Source organism: Amblyraja radiata, chromosome 28 (assembly GCF_010909765.2).
Source record: "Amblyraja radiata isolate CabotCenter1 chromosome 28, sAmbRad1.1.pri, whole genome shotgun sequence".
Lineage (NCBI taxonomy): Eukaryota > Metazoa > Chordata > Chondrichthyes > Rajiformes > Rajidae > Amblyraja > Amblyraja radiata.
The window spans coordinates 11859870-11883892 of NC_045983.1; the positions used below are offsets into that span (position 1 = coordinate 11859870).

The following is a 24023-nucleotide window of genomic DNA, read 5'->3' on the forward strand; positions in this document are numbered from 1 at the left end:
CAGCACTGACTGCATCCAGCCTTCAGGCGTACTGGAACCTAGTGGGAGGAACAAAGGGAGGATACTACAGTTATACTAATATGATGGGGCGTGGTTAGTGGTGATGAGGTAACTACATTATAGGTTGCATGCATAACCCATCTACAGTGTGGTTTTATGGTGGTTTCACCCAGCTTGAAATGGTATGAAACTGCATTTGAATGCGGTGGCCTTGCACCCCGCATGAAATGGTATGAAACTGCATTTGAATGTGGTGGCCTTGCACCCTGCATGAAATGGTATGAAACTGCATTTGAATTTGGTAGCCTTGCACCCTGCTTGAAATGGTATGAAACTGCACTTGAATTTGGTGGCCTTGCACCCTGCTTGAAGTGGTATGAAACTGCACCTGAATTTAGTGGCCTTGCACCCTGCTTGAAGTAGTAAGAAACTGCACTTGAATTTGATGGCCTTGCACCCTGCTTGAAGTGGTAGGAAAATGGATTTGAATTTGGTGGCCTTGCACCCTGCTTGAAATGGAATTTCAAGGAATAGCCGTGAGTCAACTGCCAGCCCACCAGCCGTGAGTGAGCTGCCAGCACATCAGGCTTGAGGGTCTGAGCTGCCACCCCAAGAATCCATTTGGCCCACAATGTCCATACTAGCCCTCTGGAGACCAGTCCCTTCAGTCCACAACACCCATACCAGTGCTCCAGAAAGCCAGCCCCCCCCCCCCCCCCCCCCCCCCTCCCACTGGCCACCGATATTGGAATCGGTGGAGAGGTGGAATATTGCGTTGGGGGACCAGCCCTCCCGTGTGAACATGGGACCCGACGGGTCCCACTTAGTCTAGTGAGATTATAAATTGTAATAGTTTACAGTTCAATTGTTGCTAATTGCCTACAGTGCCCTGTGGATACCTTGATGTGACCTGATAGGTCTGTTCTGAATCCATATCCTTTTGAATGATTGTATAGCCACGCAACACAATGGAAAGTGTCTCCACAAGTTGGAAGTGGTCACTCCTACCATAAACAGATGCATCTGCAAAGGTAGAAAATGAGAACAAGATCATAAAGGCTTTGTCCCTTCAAATGGTTCACTGGCTGCGTGCTGTCGATCTAAATTTGGCCAGTTGGGTTCTTTCGTGCAACCAAAATACTCTAACTGTTGGATGTTACTTTTATCTCTGCACCCTTGCTACTTCTAGTATCTTCCACATGTTGTTCAGTATGGCAGAGTACGGACACATCAGCGAACGGAAAGTGGTAGGTAGTTGTCAAGAGAAGGTTGTTTAAATGTGGTGGCACAGGAATATGGAGTCGGATGTGAAGGAGCTCCAGGGCTACTCCCCACTATGTGTACCACGCCTGTTCGGACTGCTGGTGTTGAGGGGAGATGGCTGATAGAGAAAGAGAAGTCCACACTAGGTTTCCCTTGACATTCCAATGCATTGACTCTGGGAATTTTATGAAAGAAAGGAAATTGGCATTGTTGTGAATAGATACTTTAATTTATTGTTTACATGTTCTAAAAGGTGAGGAGTTACTGAACAGTGGCCCTTGGGGACTGGGTGTGGTAGAAGAATCTTAACAGACCAGTGTGTACAAGTGAATTATAATCGGATGCTGTTGTAATACAAACCCTATTTTACAATTCACCTTTTAAGCAGTCTTGTTACTGCAGCCTCAGGTGGCAATTGACATGAAGAATACAGCCACTCAATCATTGAGTGTGTTATAATTCATGTCAAAATGACAAAAACAGCCTTGTGCTTATCAGGTATAGTTGAGCATTTATTTTACACATCTTCAGCCTGCAGGAAAATTGGAGTTATAACGATCAGCAATTAAACTGTCACCATTGATGAGCCTGTTTAGAACACGGTATTATCCTCACAGAGGCAAGAAGGGAAATAGATAGCTGATAGATTGTGAATGAAGGATGTTTAAAGAAGCATTTAACCTGCGATCACACTTCTAGTGATCAGATGAACTGTTGTCTTCGTCTTGTAATGGATGGTCTTTCACATTCTGCCATCAGTCTTCAGCAGGTGTCAGTTTTGGAATGCCCCAGGACAATTTATTTCAGAAAATATTTCTGGGTATACTGAAACGAACACTTTCAAAATAGCATTGTAGTCTTTCACTCATGTGCCATTTTAAAAGTGGTATTTACAAAACTGGCCTGGATATCTTGATAATTATTCTTACTTTTTAGTTGTGTGCACTTCTAAAATTATTCCATTTTGAAAAAAGCAGCATTTGGCAGTGCTTATTTAAAAAAAAATAGGTTTAATGAGAACTATGTAATTTCTGTGGTGACACTTGAAATTTAATCTTTTTAGAACCTTATGGGAATGGACATGTTTAACTTTTTTACAGCAGTTGTGTGATGTGAGAACTACAAACAGCATCACGTAAACAAACTATAATCTCAGTTCTTTAAATGTTTATTCGTGATTAAATTATAATGGAAATGTCCCATCATTGCATGTTATTGAAAGGAGGGAATTAATATGAACCTCTTAGTTTCCCTTAAAGACAAAACAATAAACTCTATCAATGGATTTATTTGCCAAATATTATGATTCAATTTGAGGGTACTGGCTATGATATTGAACTAGCCCTGTGAATGTATACTACGTTGGTGGCATTTATGTCTAGCAATTTATTACTCTGATTTTAGTTTGGGTGATGGGGCTTGATGGCCATGCTGCAAAACACCAGCCCTATTTTTAGTCTTTAGCTCCTGTGCACGATGAGGGACATAAACTTAAATTTTTTAACTCACTCGCAGAGGTAGCTGTACCGATGCAGTTCTGATACATTATTCTGATGCACCAATGTAGCAGGCCCTTTGGCTCACTCAATCAGTGCTGACCATCAAGCACCCATTTACACTAATCCGAAACTAACCCATTTTACTCCCTCCACATTCCCATCAATTGCCTCCATAATGTTTGAGACAAAGACCCATCATTTATTTATTTGCCTCTGTACTCCACAATTTGAGATTTGCAATAGAAAAAAATTCACATGTGGTTAAAGTGCACATTGCCAGATTTTAATAAAGGCCATTTTTACGCATTTTGGTTTCACCATGTAGAAATTACAGCAGTGTTTATACATAGCCCCACCATTTCAGGACACCCTAATGTTTGGGACACAGCAATGTCATGTAAATGAAAGTAGTCATGTTTAGTATTTTATTGCATATCTTTTGCATGCAATGACTGCTTGAAGTCTGCGATTCATGGACATCACCAGTTACTGGGTGTCTTCTCTGGTGATGCTCTGCCAGGCCTGTATTGCAGCCATCTTCAGTTTATGCTTGTTTTGGTGGCTAGTCCCCTTCAGTTTCCCTTCAGCATATAAAAGGCATGTTCAATTGGGTTCAGATCGGGTGATTGACTTGGCCACTTTTTATAACTTTGAAAAACTCCTTTGTTCCTTTAGTATTATGTTTGGGATCATTGTCTTGCTGTAGAATGAATCGCCGGCCAATGAGTTTTAAGGCATTTGTATGAACTTAAGCAGCTAGGATGTGTCTATACACTTCAGAATTCATTATGCTACTATCATCAGTAGTTGTATCATCAATGAAGATAAGTGAGTCTGTACCTTCAGCAGCCATACATGCCCAGGCCATAACAGCCCCACCACTGTGTTTCACAAATGAGGTGGTATACTTTGGATCTTGGGCAGTTCCTCCTCTCCTCCATACTTTGCTCCTGCCATCACTCTGATATGTTAATCTTCATCTCACCTGTCCACAGGACCTTTTTCCAGAATTGTGGTTGCTCTTTTAAGTACTTCTTGGCAAACTGTAACCTGGCCATCCTATTTGTGTGGCTAACCAGTGGTTTGTATCTTGCAGTGTAGCCTCTGTATTTCTGTTCATGAAGTTTTCTGTGGACAGTGGTCATTGACAAATCCAAACCTGACTCCTGAAGAGTGTTTCTGATGTCAGACAGGTGTTTGGGGATTTTTCTTTATTAATGAGAGAATGATACTGTCATCAGCTGTGGAGGTCTTCCTTGGCCTGCCAGTCCCTTTGAGCTTAGTAAGCTCACCAGTGCTCTCTTTCTTCTTAATGATGTTCCAAACAGTTGCTTTTCATAACCCTAAGGTTTGGCTGATATTTAACAGTTTTATTCTTGTTTCTCAGTCTCATAATGGCTTATTTGACTTTCATTGGCACAACTTTGGTCCTTAGCACTAAAAGTTTCCAAAGGTGATGGATAGACTGGAGGAAAGACTAGGTGCTGAGAGCTCTCTTATACCTGCATTAAGGAGGCAATGAAACACACCTGTGCAATTACAAACGCCTGTGAAGCCATGTGTCCCAAACAAACATAGTCCCCCCTGAAATGGGGGGACTATGTATAAACACAGCTGTAATTTCTACATGGTGAAACCAAAATGTATAAAAATGGCCTTTAATAAAATCTGACAATGTGCACTTTAACCGCATGTGAATTTTTCTATTACAATTCTCAAATTGTGGAGTACAGTGGCAAATAAATAAATGGTGGGTCTTTGTCCCAAACATGATGGAGGGCACTGTAGATGTTACCACTTACATACACATCAGGGGAAATTTACAGTCAATTAACCTAACAACCAGCAGGACTTGGTGAAATCTATGTGGCCACAGTGAGATAATGTTAAGTACTGTTTAATGTTTTATTTTCTCTATTGGAGTAATTAGAGTACATGGTATTGGGGGTAGGGTATTGACATGGATAGATAACTGGTTGGCAGACAAGAAATAAAGAGTAGGAGCTAACGGGTCCTTTTCAGAATGGCAGGCAGTGACTAGTGGGGTGCAGCAATGCTCAGCAATGCTGGGATCCCAGTTATTTACAATGTATATTAATGATGTAGACGAGGAATTAAATGTAACATCTCCACGTTTGTGGATGACACAAAGCTGGGTGGCAGAGTAAATGTGAGGTTATCCACTTTGGTGGCAAGAACAGGAAGGCAGATTATTATCTGAATGCTGTCAGATTAGGAAAAGGGGAGGTGCACAAGACCTGGGTGTCCTTGTACCTCAGTCACTGAAAGTAAGCATGCAGGTACAGCAGGCAGTGAAGAAAGCTAATGATCAAGTAGAATGGGATTATATGATTAAAGTATTGCAAACATTTCAAATGGGAGAGAACTTCATCGCATGGATAAAATTATTATATAACAAACCTACGGCTAGAATATTAACTAATAATATACTATCTACGAAATTCCAATTATCAAGGGGCAATAGACAAGGATGTTCATTATCACCGCTGTTATTTGCTCTGGTAATTGAACATTTAGCTGAAAGAATTCGAACACACCCGGATATTTACGGTTATAATACAAAATATTCAAATAACATAATATCTTTATATGCAGACGATGTACTACTGTACATCACAAAACCCCAAATTAGTATACCAAACATACTAAATCTAATTGAGGACTTTGGATCTTTCTCAGGATACAGAATAAACTGGAACAAAAGTGAAATTATGTCAATAAAACCGAAAGACTCAACACATCTCTTAAAATTCCCCTTTAAAATAGCCACAGAAAAATTTAAATATTTGGGAATTGAAATTACTAGAAAGTATCATGCTATGTTTAATGCCAATAAGTAAGTCCCTTACTTAAGAAACTAAATAGTCTAATCAAATTCTGGAAAACGCTCCCGATGTCTTTAATAGGTCGAATAAATGCTATAAAAATGATCTTTCTACCACAAATCCTATATCTATTTCAATCAATACCTATATATCTTCCAAAAAAGTTTTTCAAAAAACTGGACTCAGACATTACAAATTTTATATGGGACTATAAATCCCACAGAATACAAAGAACACACCTTAGTAAACCCAAAGAGCAGGGTGGTCTAGCGCTCCCTAACTTTATGTACTATAATTGGGCAGTAAATATTAAAAATATGATTCACCTGCTGGACAATTCTGCCCAGCAGGTGGACTGGATTGTAATGGAGAGAGAGGACTGCTCTCCATGTAATATAGGAGCGACTCTCCTCTCACCAATGAATCTGAATAACAAAAATTACAATAGAAATCCAATTATACATAGCACAATTAGAACTTGGAAACAAATAAAATAGAATCTAAAATTAAGAAATCTATCTCTTTTAATGCCAATAGTCAATAATCCGTCGTTTAAACCTTCTACTATAGATAAATCATTTACACAATGGGAAAGAATAGGAATCAAAACGCTCGGAGACTTGTATGAATTCGGAAAATTATTATCATTTCAACAATTACAACTGAAATATAATTTGAGAAATAATCAATATTTTAAATATCTTCAATTGTGTGACTATCTGAAAAAATACACAAAAGACTATCATAACATGCCTCCAGACTCACTGGACAAAGGCCGAATCAGCAAACCTAATATCATACTTATACAACACTATTTTAAATATAGAAATACCTACAACTGATGGTATTAGAAGAGACTGGGAACAAGAACTAGCTATAAAAATTTCAAGAGCTGGGATAAACACTTACTATATGTGCATAAATGCTCGATCAACGTACGACATACTCCAATTCAATTCAAAACATTACATAGACTATACTTTTCAAAAACAAATATAAATAAACTTTTCTCTAACGTCTCACCCATTTGTGATAAATGTAAGTCTCATGAAGCTACCATAGCGCACTCTTTTGTTTTTTGTATAAAAATCCAAAAATTCTGGAATGAAATATTTGAAATTAAAATAGAACTCATACCAAAAGCAGAATGGATTATTTTTGGAATAACAGAAGGTAGCCCTGAATTAAACGTGTTTCAAAAGAATTTACTTAATTACGGGCTAATAATGGGGAAAAAAGCTTATACTCAAATTATGGAAAAACGCTCCTATGCCAACAATAAAAATGTGGATTTCAAACATGTTCGAAACATTACATCTGGAAGAGATGAGACTCCTCCTAGCAGGAAAAGCAGACCACTTCCAAAAGACGTGGTCTGCATTTATGGACTTATTACAAGCATAAGGTGCAATAGTAATTTAAAAAATAAATGGTGCCAGGATCTGGTAACGGGGGGTGAAAAATACGGTTGGTATATCCCTTTTTGCGGAGTTTTTTAAATTTTTATAATAGAGCGATTGTTACTCTTTCTTTCTTTTCTAGGGTCTATTTCTTAACTTTCTTCTCTAACTCCTTTTCTAATGGGCTTTCTTTTCCCAACACTTTCCTGCACCTTCACGAGTCTTTCTCACTTTCCTTACTTCTTTTATTTCTATCTTTTTTAAAGCTAAAAAAATGAAGGGGTACAACAAATGTAATGAGATATATGTGGTGTGTATTACTGTAACTTATTGTACTTCTAATAAAAATAAAAAATTTTAAAAAAGAAAGAAAAAAAGAAAGCTAATGGCATGTTGGCCTTCATTGCAAGAGGATTTGGGTTTAGGAAAAAGGAGATCCTACTGCAGTTGCACAGGGCCCTGGTGAGACCGCACCTGGAGTTTTGTGTGCAGTTTTGGTCTCCTAATTTGGGGACTGGGCCAGTCATCAGAATATGCTATCTGAGACCTGCTTACAGTTCTTGGCCACCCCCCACGACACTTCACAGCCCATTACAGCAAAGTCTTCCAAACAATAGGACCAACAGGCATGCAAAAATTAGTATTGTAAACGAAAAAGGCAGGTGGCACTGTGGGTGATGTACTGGATTGCAGCAACCAAAGATCCGCTATAGGATCTTTGGCAGCAACCAACCTGTTCGGCATAAGGATGAGAACAACTCTTGTTGTTCTCCTCCCTCCCTTCTTGTTGGAAGTTCTTCATTTGCTCTGGTGCTAACTAGGGTGATGTAACTCTTGAAGTAGTGAGGTGGTGGGAAAAGCAAAGACCTTTATTCTGTTGTTCAGTGGCATAACATCCAATTGTCAATACATCAAGCCAACATTTTGCCTAGATGGTTCAGTCTATCTCTGGTGTTATGAATAGAGAAAAAAAACATTAATAAATAATAATATGAAATTGCTATTACTTCAGTTGTCAAGGAAAATTAAAGTATAAAAATTAGTTCAAACGAGTTGATACTAATAATCCTGGCAAGTTTGTGGCTGGTGAATCTTCTTGGTGCTGCAAGGCCAAAACCAATTTGATAATAGTGATGTAAAATGGGATAGTAGAAATTTATTAAGTAGGTAATAACTCTTTAAAAATCTGGTTTGGATATTTTAGGTAGACAAAAGTGCCAGAGAAACTCAGCGGATGCGGCAGCATCTATGGAGCGAAGGAAATAGGCAACGTTTCGGGCCAAAACCCTTTTTCAGACATTAGATATTTTATCTTGGAAGAGAGAGTAATGTTTTTTCAAGGCAGTTTTTAAATTGCTATTGCTCATGAAGTGTATATAAACCTATCAACCTGTCTGACTTGAAGATAACAGATTATTTCACAATGGAATCCTTGACTTTAATTATTAGCGTTAAATATATGTTGTTTACCAGCTTTGTTTCTGCGGAGGTTGATTTAATTTCAGCCTTAATTTGGGGGAGTAAAAGATGGTGAAAATAGAATTGATGAATAAATGAAAAACTAAATGCTGTTTTCTGAAAGATCACACAACTGATAACAACAATGAACATTGAATTGTTAGTAATTCTATCTTCCCAGTGAATCTTTTTAGTCAATGCCCCATCTGTCAGATTAGTTGAACATAGAGGATCCCACAATACTTTTAGAAGATGGAAACTCTGTCTTGACAACCACTCATTTCTCAATGAACACACCAATCCATGTATCTCATTTGTTCATTTTGGGACTTCACAACGATCGGATTAACTGGCATTTTTGCTTCCATCACAACTGTGATTCCATTTCTTCGAAAGTAATTAATTGAGTGTGAAAGACTTTAGAATGCCCAGAGGGCGTGGAAGCGTCTTCTCGGTAATGTCACACATAAATAACAGAGCAGATGAAAATGTGAATAGAAGTGTAACAACCCAAGACCGAATCAAATTTCACTCTCATGGTGAAACTTGAAACCTTGTCTAATTTAGAGTGGTGCCAATCATTTTAATAAATGGTACTATTTAATTAAATTCAGCACCTATGCAGCTTTTTTAAAGAAAAAATACCACCTGGAGTAGTGTAATACCTTAATTATTAATTACTTGTGAAATGTATTCAAATGTAGCTAAATGCAGTTACAAATAGTTACAAATACATAAAAATGCAGCGAAATACTTGCAATAACAACGCAAACATCAATGAGAGCACCAAATTAAAATATTTGTTTTGTGCTGTAATTTAAGGGGAAATGATGGCTGAAAACAGAGAGAAATACTGGGTAGACAAAAATGCTGGAGAAACTCAGCGGATGAGGCAGCATCTATGGAGCAAAGGAAATAGGCAACGTTTCGGGTTGAGACCCTTCTTAAGACTGATGTGGGGGGGGGGGGGGAGAAGAAAGGAAGAGGCGGAGACAGTGGGCTGAGGGAGAGCCGGGAAGGGGAGGAGAAAGCCGGGACTACCTGAAATTAGAGAAGTCAATTTTCATACCTAGGGTGTAAACTGCCCAAGCGAAATATGAGGTGCTGCTTCTCCAATTTACGGTGGGCCTCGCTCTGTAAAGCGGCTTTTTCACGGGGCGACTTGACGCAAGAGTTAACCAGAGTTTAACATCGTGGGAACCTCGTGCGATAACAGTATGGCATTCGTGGACCACCGTGGACCACCGTGGCGCTAACGGCAGGTAATCGTGTAACTTGGTGACTCGGGAGAAAATTCAAGCAAGTTTGAATTTCTCCAAGAGTGACTTGTACACTTGTGGTTGAGCATTGCAACATTATATGAACGTAGTGGCCAGTGTGATATCCGTAATAACTCTTGCGGTTACCGTGGGAACTCCTGCGAACGGTGAACCCGGAAGCTGGACAGAGGGGACAGAAGGTGAGTAAAAATTGTCTTCTGTGGGATTTAATTTAAAAAATAAAGATTTGCATCCGCATATGGACATCAACTTATTCATGAGTTATGTTAATGAGATTCAAGAAAATAACTATAATCTTTAAAAGGGACTTTACTGAAAGGTCCTGCATTTTTATGGTCCGTGAGAAATTTTTCACATGTACTTCTTTGAGAGATACAGCTCGGAGTCCTCGCCGACTAGCGATCGATGCCTTTCCGAAGCAGGGTCCGGAACGCTACCAATCAATGTTCTCCAGAGACCTGTGTAAGGAGTGAACTGCACATGCTGGTTTAAACCGAAGACAGACACAAAAAGCTGGAGTAACTCAGCGAGTCAAGCAGCATCTCTGGAGAAAAATAGCTGATGTTTCGGGACGAGACACATCTTCAGACTCAATTCCGATTAGGATGTCTGAAGAAGGGTTCCGATTCGAATCGCCACCTATTCTTTTTCTCCAGAGATGCTGCCTGACCCGCTGACTTACTCCAGCTTTTTATGTTTTTCTTCCCAGATCTGACTTACCTGCTGAGTTACACCAACATTTTGTGTCCTTTTGTGCGTATTAACCAGCATCTGCAGTTCCTTTAGACATTACCTAACTTCAGATTTTAGAGATATAGCGCGGAAACAGGCCCTTCGGCCCACCGAGTCCGCGCCGACCACCTATTCTTATCCGGCTTCAGAACGGTTCTTCCTTCCATTCGTTTGGACACTGACCCGACCTACCAACCTACCTCAATGCGGACATTGGACTTTTTCCCCCTGGAACTGTCCTGAAAACATATATTCTGAACTCTGGTATTTTCCTCTTCGCTCTACCTGGTGTTCTTGTGCATGTGTCGGAAGGAACAGCAGATGCCGGTTTAAAGAGAATGCTGGAGTAACTCGACGGTTCAAAATGCTGGAGTAACTCAACGGGACATGCAGCATCTCTAAAGAGAAGGAACGGGTGACGTTTCGGGTCGAGGCCCTTCTTCAGACTGTACGTGGCTTGGTTATATTCATGTATAGCATTATCTGATATGATTGTATAGCACGCAAACAAAAGTTTATTCCCTGCATAGAATCATACAGCATAGAAACAGGCCCTTCGACCCAACTTGCCCACACCGACCAATATGTCCCATCTACACTAGTCCCACTTGCCCGCGTTTGGCCCATAACCATCTAAACCTATCCTATCCATGCTTCAGTCTAATGCGTCTTAAACATTGCGACAATACCTGCCTCAACTACCTTAACGGATAGCTCATTCCATACACCCACCACCCTTTGCGTAAAATAGTTACCCCTTAGGCTCTCATTAAATCATTCCCCCCGAACCTAAACCTGTATCTGCTGGTTCTCGATATGAGACAATAATAACAAACCAAAGCGAGTTAGGACATCAACGGGGAGATCCTGGATAAACCCAAGGTAGCCACAAAATGGAGGAACTCAGCGCAACAGGCAGCATCTCTGGGGAGAAGGAATGGGTGACATTTCGGGTCGAGACCCTTCTGATATGCTGCCTGTCCCGCTGAGCTACATGTTGTGTCTATCTTCGTTTTAATCCAGCATCTGCAGTTCCTTCCTGGCCGAACCAGATTGAAAGATGAGAGGCTGGGCGATAGAGCACTGGGTGTGACAAGGATCAGGCTTCAGTAAGCAAAGTAAAGAGAGGTGGCAACGTTATGGAAATAAAGCGGGTAATCTGAGTGATGGCGAGACGGTATCCTCTAATGTGTCGGAAAGAACTGTAGATGTTGGTTTGCGCCGATGATAGACACAGTAATACTGGAGACAGACATAAAATACTGGACGGGCAGCATCTGGATAAAAGGAATGGGTGATGTTTCGGGACGAGACTCTGAAGAAGGGTCTCGAACCGAAACGTCACACATTCCTTCTCTCCAGAGATGCTGCCCGTCCCGCTGTGTTACTCCAGCATTTCGTGTCTATCTTCCGTATGCTCTGTGATGGTCATCTCGGAGTCAAGTGGCAACTCTGGTCTGTAGACACGAGGAACTGCAGATGCAGGAATCACGAGCAAAACACAGAGCGTTGGACGAGCCTGACCCTTTGAGCTCCTCTATCACTTTGTGTTGAAGTCAGGTCTGGACATTGCTTGAAGAAATAACGTGTTCAAAAGGGTAAAAGTCTGAGGAGGGGTTTCGGCCCGAAGCGTCGCCTATTTCCTTCGCTCCATAGATGCTGCTGCACCCGCTGAGTTTCCCCAGCAATTTTGTGTACACTCAAGAAATAACGTTTGCGGCCTGATGTTCCCAATATTTAATTGAAATCATTAATAAAGTAAATAAATAGATACCGGTCTAATCAATATCTACGGGATTGGACAGGCTAGATGCAGGAAGAATGTTCCCGATGTTGGGGGAGTCCAGAACCAGGGTCCCAGTTTTACAGTCTACCGTGGGAACTCTTTAACTCAGTAAAGTAAAGTAGCCTTTATTGTCATATCAGTGCACAGGCAGCAGTTGATTGTTGCTCTATTCAGTTTCCCAGGGGGTCGGGACGGGACTGGAGTTGGGAGGGAAAGGTGGGGGAGTCGAGGGAGAGGAGGGGGAGACAGATGGGGGTGTCTTCATTTACTGGCGGCGGGTGTCTGTCACTGAAACAGGCAGGTGAGATTTCACATCCACCTTGTGTGTGCCTCTCTCTCTCTCCCTCCCTCCCTCCCTCTTACACAGGCTGAGAGACTCTGCCTCTGTGAGTGTACGTCTCTTTCTCCCCCTCTCCCACACACAGTAAGACCGAGGTACTGTGCTCAGTCCATCTGTGTCTCCCACATACACCGTAAAACATGTCTCCAAATGAGCCAATTCAACCAAGGGAGGATATTTATAGTGTGTGAAAAAAAAGTGACATCATTTGTGCCACGTGATGATTTAACAACACTTCACAATGTTCATTCAAGATTTAACGGGAAACCTCGGGAGACGGACAAGTCACTCGCACAAATAACAGAAATGCCGAGTACCGTGGGAACTCTTTATCTACCCCCCGTTATATCGTGTGATATCGTGCTAGACCACGACCACTTCACTCTGGTTACATCTTGCGTCAAGTCGCGTCGTGAAAAAGCCGCATAATACTATGCTCTTTTTAACAAATTGGAGTAGGAGTTTACTGTTTAGTCCAGCATTTGTCAACCTTTTTACACTTGCAGAACTCTTGAAATCATTTTCATGTCTCAGGGAACCCCTACATAAAAATTATTATATATCTTTATTAATCTTTCTTTCTCTTTCATAAAGTTAAAGTTCATAAGGCAAACATAATATATATTTTCTGATACCTGGCTTAAGCAAAAAATAACTTACATTTTTCTCAAGTTTATTGATAATGCAAAAAAAATTGAAATCAAATTGCTTGTTCAAAACTGAAGCAAAGGCAGACAAACTTTTGTCTTTTTTTGTAAACCAACATTTGCAGTTCCATGTGCCAACAAGACTTGTACTCCTTGAGTTGGTTCACGTACTTCCTGGCTTAGCAGAATCCACGTTACGAACTTGTATCTGCTCAATGAACAATATTATGTTACCACCTCTGATCAGTCTACCCTAGTGCTAGACAGAGATTGTGGGTAGAATGCTGTTGTGACCAAGTCAGAATATTGCTGGTCAGGTCAGAATACCAGAACCCTCATTAGCTCATTCTTTGTCGAATGAGATTTTCAATTTAGCCATGTCTCCAGCTAATAGAACTTTTCAGAGCTGATTAGACAGAATGAGTCTTTGTCATATTTGAATGTAGGTCAAGTTTGAAGTTGGGCCATCTTTTTTTTACAGTTGTGGTTTGGTAAAATTTGAGATGCTTGCTGGACCATTTCCGAGGAAGCTAAGAATAAGCCATGTGGCTGCAGATCCTGAGACATGTACAATAGAGACAAGTGACGACAACAACAGCTTTTTGTCCCTAAAGGATATTAATGAACCAGATAAATATTTACGACAATCCAGTAGTTTCGTGACCACTTATAAATGATGCAAGCTTTCTATTTAGATTATTTAATTAACTGAATTGAAACTCCCCAGATGCCCTTGATGGGATTTGGGCGTCTGAATCATTCATCCAGACTTTTGAATTTCCAGCCAGTATCATGACCACTGTTACACTGTTCTTGCATTTGTTGAATCAAAATGAAGAATGCAAAGATGCTATATCTTGAAATAGTGTCATTTAAAAAAATCTATATATTTAAGCTGTCTAAAGTCTTGTGTAGGTGATAAATGTGAATAGGTGTATCATTGTAAAATTTTCCAGAGACTTAAAAATTACAGAATTCTCTATACTAACCAGATAGCTTACAGACAAATCAATTTACTTCCAGTTTTCATGGCAGCTCCAGTAAAGTTAAAGTGCTTGAAAACAGTTGACCTGCCTTTTGTGTGTTTTTTCTTTGATGTTTCCACCCACCTGATGGCATTCTCACCTTTAACTTGTCTCTCATTTACTTTGTGCCATCTTCTTCTCATACATTCCTTACTAACTCACACTGACTCACATTTTGGTTAGTTTACCTTCCAGCTGACCTCCCATGCTATCTTAAACTGAGAATTGTTCTGCTTCAGAGATTTATCAATGTAATTTAAGAGTCAAGCATATTTAATTGTCCGAGTACCAACAATGGAACTATGAAATTCTTATTGCACCTTAACCTGCCCATTAACACAACTACGCACAAATAAATATATAATGTTCGATAATACAATAAATTAATAATAGGTAATACTAAGTAACTAGACCATAATAGTGCAAAACTAAAGTCCAAAGTGCAACCAAAACAAAGTCCATAGTAGATCATAATAGCGGAGGTAGTGGTTAGTGTTGTACAGTTTTCAAGAGCCTAATGGTTGCTGGGAAGACATTCTTAAACCTGGAGGTCATGGTTTTCGGGCCTCTGTACCCTTTTCCCGATGGTAATAGGGAGATAAAAGTGTGGTCAGGGTGATGTGGTTCTTTGATATTGGCTTTTTATGGCAGTGCTTCCTGTAGATTCCTCCGTTGGTGGGGTGATCAGTACCTGTGATGGACCAGGCAATGTCTACCACTCTTCATCCTCCTTCATTCCTAGGTGTTCAAGTCGTTGAACCAGCCGATGATGCAACCAGTCAGCATGCTCTTTACTTTACAGCTGTCGAAGTTAAAGAGAATATTCGTTGACATAGTGAACCTCCTCATTCTTCTAAGGAAGTAGATGCTTTGATTAGTTTTCTTGGTGATTGCAATAATGTGCTGGGTCCGGGATAGATCATCAGAAATACACATGCCCAGGAATTTGAAGTTGTTGACTCTCTCCATTGCTGTCCCATTGATGAAGACAAGTTCACGGATCCTCAACTTTCCTTTCCTGAAGCCAATAACCTACTCTTTGGTCTTGCTAATGTTGAGAGCAAGATTGTTGTTATGGCACCATTCAATCAAATTATCAATCTCTCTCCTGTACTTTAACTTATTAGTACCTCTTATTCATCCAACAAAGGTGGTATCATCGGCAAATTCAAAGATGTTGTTTGGACCTGTGTCTGGCTGTACAGTTACGGGATTATAGAGCGTAGAGCAGGGGACAGAACACTCAGCCTTGAGGTGCTCCTGTGTCAATCGTTATCAAGGAGGTAGTGTCGTTGTAAATTTATATTGTGATCTGCTGATGATGGAGTTGAGGATCCTATGCTTAGAGACGAGCAGAAACTCAGTTCCCCAGTCTGATGGTAAGTTTAGAGGGGTTGATGGTGTTGAACACTAGCTGTAGTTGATGAACAACAGCGTGAGGTGCATGTTCACATTTTCCAAAAAATGGTCCAACGCAGAGTGAAGAGCAGGTGAGATTTCATCGTTATTTTGAGTAAATTGTTGCTCTACATTAATAGTGTAAATTTTATACAAAATTTTAAACAAAATGTGTCAATCATTTAGGTATAGCTGTGCATAGGTATACCTGTGTATAGCTGCAAGTCTGTGCATTTGCCTTAATTTGCAGGTTTTCACCAAAGAACCACAAGTAAATCCTGTGAACATACTATTTTTATCATGAATATCCTTTTTACGAAGATTGTTCACAAATGACACAATGCTAATTTTCTAGCTAATTTTGTACTGTAATATTTCCTTTGTGACAAAGGAATCAGTTCTTATTAAATGCAGCATATTTTTCTTGTACATTTAAGATGATCTTTTCATCATGAGAGGTAAAATTTGGTGTTTGTTATCCAATTACAGGGAAGATCGTGCCGTTACTATCACGGTGTCCACAAAATGAGTGAACAGAGTTCTTTACAGGAGATTCACAGTTTGAAAATTGCTTGGGACATTGAAGAGTTGGTGAACTTGGGAAAGAAGCTTCGCTCATGTACCTACTTTGCAGCCCGCGAATTAATGCAGGATGCAGATATTGTATTTTGCCCATATAATTATCTTATGGACCCACAAATAAGGGAGAGGGTAAGTGCTTTTCAAAACTAATATCTTGGACTATTATTTTCTGCCAAAGTTATTAATCTGTGTTCTTGATTGGTGTTACTTCTATGCATTTTTTTTGTCGTGATAGATGAAGATCAACTTGAAAGACCAAATTCTTATCTTTGATGAAGCGCATAATATTGAAGATTGCGCAAGAGAGTCATCTAGTTTTAGTGTTACGGAAAATCAGCTGTTGTTTGCTCGCGAAGAACTGGATGGCATGGTCAACCAAAACATCCGGAAAAGTGATCATGAGGCACTGCGGGCTGTCTGTTATAGTTTTACAAAGTATGCAAGATTTGGCTTGAGATATATACAACTTATACATTTTTTAAAGTTTTAGTTATTTTAATACTTTTAATCTTGTAGTGCGAAAGATTCAATTGTTGAATCCGACAATTGTTAGCTACTTGGAACATCAGAACTGTTAAAATGGCTTTTAAATTATTTTAATTAATAATATTATACATATTATTTAAAAGAGCATCTGTGAGTGTACAGTTTCATTTCGAGGATCAAATTATTGTGAATTGATTTAATGTCCTGGTTAATGAATCATATGACCCACTGATAAAATAATCTCCCTGCTGAATCAGTTTAGGTACTTATTGTGTAATATTGTCAACAATTGGCGCATCTGTATTTTTGTCACCATCTTTTTCAAATTAAACTTCCCAAGCTTGTTTATAAATTAAGTCCACTGGATAACATGACTGGAAGTGAAACACGCACGTTCGATTTTCTTCTGGGGAATGAATGAATTCTCCCCAAAATTTTTGCATTACTTGTTTTTTCTCTTAAACTTATACGTTAGCAGATTATGCTGTGGGAAATAATATTTCCTGAACTATGAAATTGCCAACTTTTGTAATGTATGCTGACTCTTCAAAAAAAATGCTTTACTTGAAAAGATATCATGCTGAAGATGTTAATATAAATTATGACTGAAATCCAGTTCAATTAATCCATGCACTCTCTGTTTCATATTTTCCAGTTTTCCCGCTTCACTCATCCCTTTCAACCTTTATTACTTGATTATCAAAGTTTTTGTTTCATGGTATTTCTTTTCTTGAAGAAATATGTTTTTTCTTAATATTGCCTTGCTTGGTGTCCTATTTGCTGCTTCAGTATTGGCATGTGATCTTAGCACGACACTCTAGAGCCATGAAGCTAAAACTTCTGCTTGAGGCTCAGGAGCTTAAACTTAGTTTTCATCTTAAATCAAGCAAACAACACCCGATTCTTGAATGCTCCATGTGGATCAAACATCAATCAGTAAATCTGTAAATGAGCCGTGTTTTTTGCAGTAGATGACGCAAAATGCTGGAGTAACTCAGCAGGACAGGCAGCATCTCTGGAGAGAAGGAATGGGTGATGTTTTGGGTCAGGACCCTTCTTCAGACTACAGAGTTCTATTTCAGCTATTAATTACTGCTTGTGTCATTTTATTTTTCAGCTGGTTAAAGGAGAGTTCTGGCAATCTGGTAGAGCGGGAATTTGAAACATCTTGCAAGGTCTGGAATGGAAAAGAAATGCTAAATATTTTCCATAACTGGGGATTAACCAGTGCCTCATTTTATATTTTACAGGTAATTTGATTATTCATAAGTTTAACAAGGTTTTGATAAGTTACAAAACTCTGAGTAAAATATGAATCCATCTTTATCTTCAGATTTTGAGTATCTATATAGACCTTATTTTTTTACCCCCTCATTAATCAAAGTTACACTGAAGATATCAGAAATTCAGTTAATACTTTTTTGGACCACTAAAATTGGCGACAATGTCACACATACTACTCCAATAGTATTCTGGTATTTCTCATAGCGAGGATTTGAGAACTGAATGCTGTGGTGATCTTGCCAGATGCTGATTGTGACATGCATTTGACAATATGTCTGCTTTATAACCTGCCAGGAAAGAGCTTCATGCGTAAATGTTTATTTTTAATTGGTTAATTTCTTGCAGTCTTGGATCCAAGAGTCAAAACCTGTTGTTTTCAGTGGAGTTAAAAACTAGAGGGATAATTGCTGATATAATTTGATCCCTAGTTTAGCAGAATTATTAGCATTATATTTGCGTTGTAAATTCTTATAAACATCTTACAAAGTAATTAAACTCTCATTCCTCTCTTAGTTGCTACAGCACCGCAATTTAACCAGTGGCACAGATGGTAGAGCTGATATCTCACAATGCCAGAGACCCTGGTTCTATTCTTCCTTGGGTGCTGTCTATGTAGAGTTTGCACGTTTTCCCTGTATTGGTTTCCACCGATTGCTGAGTTTTCCAAACTCATCCCAAAGATGTTCGGGTTTGTAGGTTAACCAGCCTCTGTAAATTTCCCCTACCGTGTAAGGTGTGGATGAAAATGTAAGATAACATAGAACTAGTGTGAACGGGTGATCAATAGTCAGCGTGGACCCAGTGGGTTAGGGCCTATTTCCTTGCTGTATCTCTCAACTAAACTGGAAGGACATTATAATTAAAGGTGCAGACCTTTCATTGACCAGCAAGTTGCTTATATGCTACTGGAAGCAGCCTCTGCCATTGGAAGCATACTGTTTATTTCACTGTGCTCGTATGCACATTTTTCTGAGGGGATGTTGGTTGCAGCAAATTGGAAAGCCCTGTGCTGTACAAGATCTTTCTGACTATAAGCAATTGACTCTACCTGGAGTAGCTGCTGGAGTCAGCCACTGTTCCCATCAAAATCTTGTGCTTTGTTGCAGGTGATTTTTTAATTTAATGGTGTACCAAAGTATGATTACTGTCCAGCAAACCACAAAGATCTATGTGCTTTTCGTGGGTACTGAGCTATAATTGCTATTTAAGAAACCATTTGGTCTGAAAACAGATTTATTGCATGCACGTTGGATTTCCGTCTTGTGATTATTTCAAAATGTCAGGAGTTTTTGAATGTTTTTATACATTAAAAAACTCCTGACATTTTGAAATAATTTGTTATGTTTTTTTTGGTTCCACCTCAATCATGTGTAAATGTTATAAATATTCTATCTGAGAATCCTTTAATATGGTTGGCTATTTATGCAGAAAGATTATATTGTAGTTTAGTTCGACAGATGGCACAATGGGCTAAGTGTTCGGCTGGCAACCGGAAGGTAGCTGGTTCGAATCCCGCTTGGAGTGCATACTGTCGTTGTGTCCTTGGGCAAGACACTTCACCCACCTTTGCCTGTGTGTGTCCTTGGGCAAGACACTTCACCCACCTTTGCCTGTCTGTATGGAAGTAATTGTGTGAAGCACTTTGGGGTCAATGCAAGTTGACTAAAAATGTGCTATATAAATAAAGACATTATTATTATTATTATTATTATTATTGTCACATGTACTGAGGTACAGTGAAAAGCTTTTGTTTGGGTGCTATCAAAACAACTATACATGATTGCAGTCAAGCCCTCCACAGTGCACGGATAAAGGATACAATGTTTAGTGCAAGATAGAGTCTGATTAAAATTGGTTCAAATGTCTCCAATGAGATTGATGGGAGGTCAGGACCACACTCTAGCTGATGAGTTGCTATAGTTGCTGGACACTAGGGATCAATTTGAATTGACAGCAATAAGCTCTAGAAAAGGGGAAGTTCATGTCACACAACCTTGTGTCTTTCTAGACAACCTTCATCAAAGTCAAAGGTAGATTACAAAATGCTGGAGTAACTCAGCGGGACAGGCAGCATCTCTGGAAAGAAGGAATGGGTGACGTTTCGGGTCGAGATTCTTCTTCAGTCTGATGAAGGGTCTCGACCATAAACGTCACCCGTTCCTTCTCTCCAGAGATGCTGCCTGTCCCGCTGAGTTACTCTAGCATTGTGATCTACCTTCAATTTAAACCAGCATCTGCAGTTCTTTCCCACTTCGTCAAAGTCATTAGTGGGCACTGTTTATTGTTGACTCCAAAACTATATTATCCATGAATACAACTGTTAAAAATATAGTAACCTGATGTTGGTAATTACTGGGGAGAAAGACATAACTTTATTATTCTCTTTTAATACTGTGATGCTAAAGGCAGTACTTGATATCAAATTATTATTTGAATGAATATCTGATGCTCAGAAACGTCTGGATGCTGTGATAGAGAAAGAAGAAAAAATGCTAATGCTGAATGGACGGCAGGAGTCAGTAACAGTTCCGACTATAAGTGCATCAACACAGATGGTGCTGAAAGGACTCTTCATGGTGCTTGATTTTCTCTTTAGGGACAACTGCAGGTAAATGCTGGAATCTTTGTGATGGATGTTTGGACTATGGTATCTGTATTCTTTTTTTAAATTATTAAAATATATGCTGTCATGTATTAATTATTTGAAGCTAATAAACAATTTACGTTCAGTTTAAGATGCTAGCTATAAAATTCAGATGTGTTGTAATTTGAGCAAAATCCATTTGTAGTGTACAATATCTAATTATGGTGGAATCTCCATTATTTGTGTTCTAGTCGTTGGTCAGGCTTTTATTGGGTAAATCTTTGTGTAAGATGCTCATTCCAATTCAAGTAAAACAAAAGTCCTGTCAAGGTAAATCAATCATAGATTATGAAAAGGATGACGGTTGTATTAGCAATGTATTTGTCTTAATTCCCTTTACTAACATTTTTGAATAACGCATATAATTTGGCAGTATTCTTTACCTAATAATTCCTGTTATTAAATATGCCATCTGTTTTATTATTGGTGATCATGGAGTTTCTGTCATCCGGACAATTAAAAGCCAAAGGAAATGAAATTATTCAAAAAATTATTTTCCAAAACTAAACAAGCCAATAATTGGGTACCCGAGATGGCACCTTAATATTTTAGCACTGAATTCACAATAATCCCCGGGACTGGCTGCAGCGCCCATGTCGCCTGCGAGCCCCAAGTCTAGCTGCAGATCCCAGGTCGCCTGCGAACACCAGGTCTAGCTGCAGTTCCCAGGTCGCCTGAGAGCCCCGGGACTAGCTGCAGATCCCAGGTCGCCTGCCCTGGGACTAGTGTAGAGAGAGAGAGAGCGAGCCAGCCAGCCAGCCTTCTGCCCAGTAGCTACCCGCAAACCACTACCGGTTGCGCCTGTGCCGAAGGACACCGTGGCTGGCTGGTGGGCGGGCCGGCAGAAGGCGCTGTGGTGGCGGCCGGTTCCGCTGTCCGGACCCGGCGGCCGCTCGCAGTCACCCGAGATACTTCCCTCCCCGGCCACAATGCGGTGGCACCGCGCCCGGAGTGCCGCGGCAGCGGTGAGTGAGTGAGTTGCTGGCATGATCCACGATCCCATCCTCCTCAACGCTCCTGCCCTCCCCACAACTTTACCCCTGGCAGCCCAGCCAATTTGTGCAGCCCAGGCCGTGCTGACCCAGGCCAGACTCCCCACACGCTGTGAAAGGAACTCTTTCCCCCCCCCTCCCCCTCCCACAGCGGCGCTGTCCTTTTACAGTCGGTTCCCATCAGCTGCCAGCAATGAAGGATAGACTCGGCTATCCCTCAGTATAGCAACATCATTCTTGATGTTGCTGTACTGAGGAATAGCCAAGTGTATCTTTCTTGGCCAACAACCTAACCTTCGGCCTCCGAGAAGCAGGTAAATTTACGTGCCTTATTTTTGGGTAAACAAAAGCGTCCTCATTGCCGGGAAATACGGTCGTTAAAATCTCAGAAGCAAAATGTATTCCCACTGTTCACTCAGATATTTTATGATATTTGCTCATTTAGTGGCAGTTTTGTATTGGGGTATTCTCATTTATCCAGTGAATCTTGAGATCTTTTTCTAAAATAAAACAGGGTGTATTTTTCCAAGCAAATTTCAAATGGTGACATTATTTAACCCAAATCTTAGAGATGGGGCACCAAAATTTAAGTCAATGTATTGGAGAACTACCAAAAACAGTTATAATATTTAAACCTAGGATCATTCCCAATTAAACATACCCATGCAGTTTTATATGAATATCATTGAAGCTTATTACTTTCTGAAGCTGCTAAAAGCGAAGGGATTGCTTCAGTCTATGGATGCAAATAAATGTGATTTTAAACTTTTGAATGAAATGTGAACATTTTATAGAAAATTAAGTTTGCAGTGTTAGTTTCTACAAGTTGAGTTTTTATTTTTATTTATCTGAATTACTAACTGATATGCCATTTAAAAAATGCCATTTAAAAAATAATCTATTCCCCCCCCAAAGTAAATTAAATAACCATTGGCTGTATAAAAACCTATGGTTGAAGTTTCTAAGTTTCAAAGTTTCTAACTTTGTGCATTTTAAATTTTGTCCATGAGAAACCCATTCAATGTCTTGGAAGCTGCATTTTCTTTTAACAACAAACATTTATTGCATATTCTTTGAGGGGAGGTTTGCTGTGATAAGCATTAATATCATGTTTAAGAACGAACTGCAGATGCTGGAAAATCGAAGGTACACAAAAATGCTGGAGAAACTCCAGCATTTGTGTAGCATTAATATCATGTTTGATTATGGTATCTTATTGCCAAAGATTTGCAGAAGACTACAGGGTGGCAGTACAACAGGTTTACACCTGGACCAACCAGCCAGATTTCATTGATGAAAATGGTTTCTTTGCACGGCCTCAAAAGAAGAGAAATGCACGCAAGAAGTCTGCTGTACGGACATTGAATTTTTGGTGTTTAAATCCAGCAGTGGTGAGTATGGTAATCCAAGAGGATAGTTTTCAATTTTTTTGTCAGTTTGCACTGATGGAAAGCTGGGTGGTTCTGTGGGACACTGTGGATTAATAATACTGAATGTTTCATGGCGGGTGTAATGTAATCTTGAGATTATCATTAAATTCTATTTATATCTGTAGGGATTTTAGTTTTACTCATTCAAGTTCCCTCTCCCTGTCTTCTAACTAGCGTACATTACTCACCTCATTCATTTCTTGTTCCTTACCCATGGCCTGTCCACTTGCTCTTTTTGCATCTTGTCCATTGCCAGAGTGAGGTCTATATGCCTGACTGCAAATCTAAGAACAAAATAAGTATTTTTGGATACTAATTATACTCTGCTGCTCATTATATTATTTCACTAAATAAGAGCCAGCTGAACATTTATTAATAGAAACAAACAACAAACATATTTTTACTTTTGTGTTTTTTCTACAGGCTTGTTCAGATCTCAATATTGTTAGATCAATTGTTCTAACATCAGGAACATTATCCCCAATGGAGTCTTTCTCTTCAGAGTTGGGTGTAAAGTTCAATATCCAGCTGGAGGCTAATCATGTAATTGATAACTCTCAGGTAAGAAGACTCATTATTTATTTCTAAACCGAAGATTTAGTGACCAAGTGACCAAAGACCTCTTTCAAATTATGAAAAGCAAAAGCAGAGAATGTTGCAAAAACTCAGCAAGTTGGGCAGCATCAATGGGAAGAGAAACACACAATATTTCTGAACAGAAACAGACCCTTCACAACAATCTTGATATCTAAAAATCAAAAACATGTAAATGCTGGAAACCTGACAGAAAATGCTGCAAACACACAGCAGGCCAGGCAGCACCTTTGGAAAGAAAAGCAATTCATGTTTCAGTTCCTGGATATTTCTTCTTCCCAGGCTTGAAACATTAATTATTTCTCATTGCACAGCTGTTGTCTGGCCTGCTGACTGT

The 24023-nt window shown here is 39.6% G+C and overlaps 1 protein-coding gene across 1 annotated transcript in view; it reads left to right on the forward strand.

Annotated features, from left to right (window-relative positions):
* Positions 1 to 24023, forward strand: part of brip1 (BRCA1 interacting helicase 1) — a 233200-nt gene that overhangs the window by 58276 nt on the left and 150901 nt on the right. Inside the window, 6 exon segments of the mRNA XM_033046369.1 lie at positions 16164 to 16385; positions 16492 to 16691; positions 17860 to 17992; positions 20480 to 20634; positions 22888 to 23053; positions 23516 to 23653. Coding sequence (XP_032902260.1) covers positions 16164 to 16385; positions 16492 to 16691; positions 17860 to 17992; positions 20480 to 20634; positions 22888 to 23053; positions 23516 to 23653 — 1014 coding nt within the window.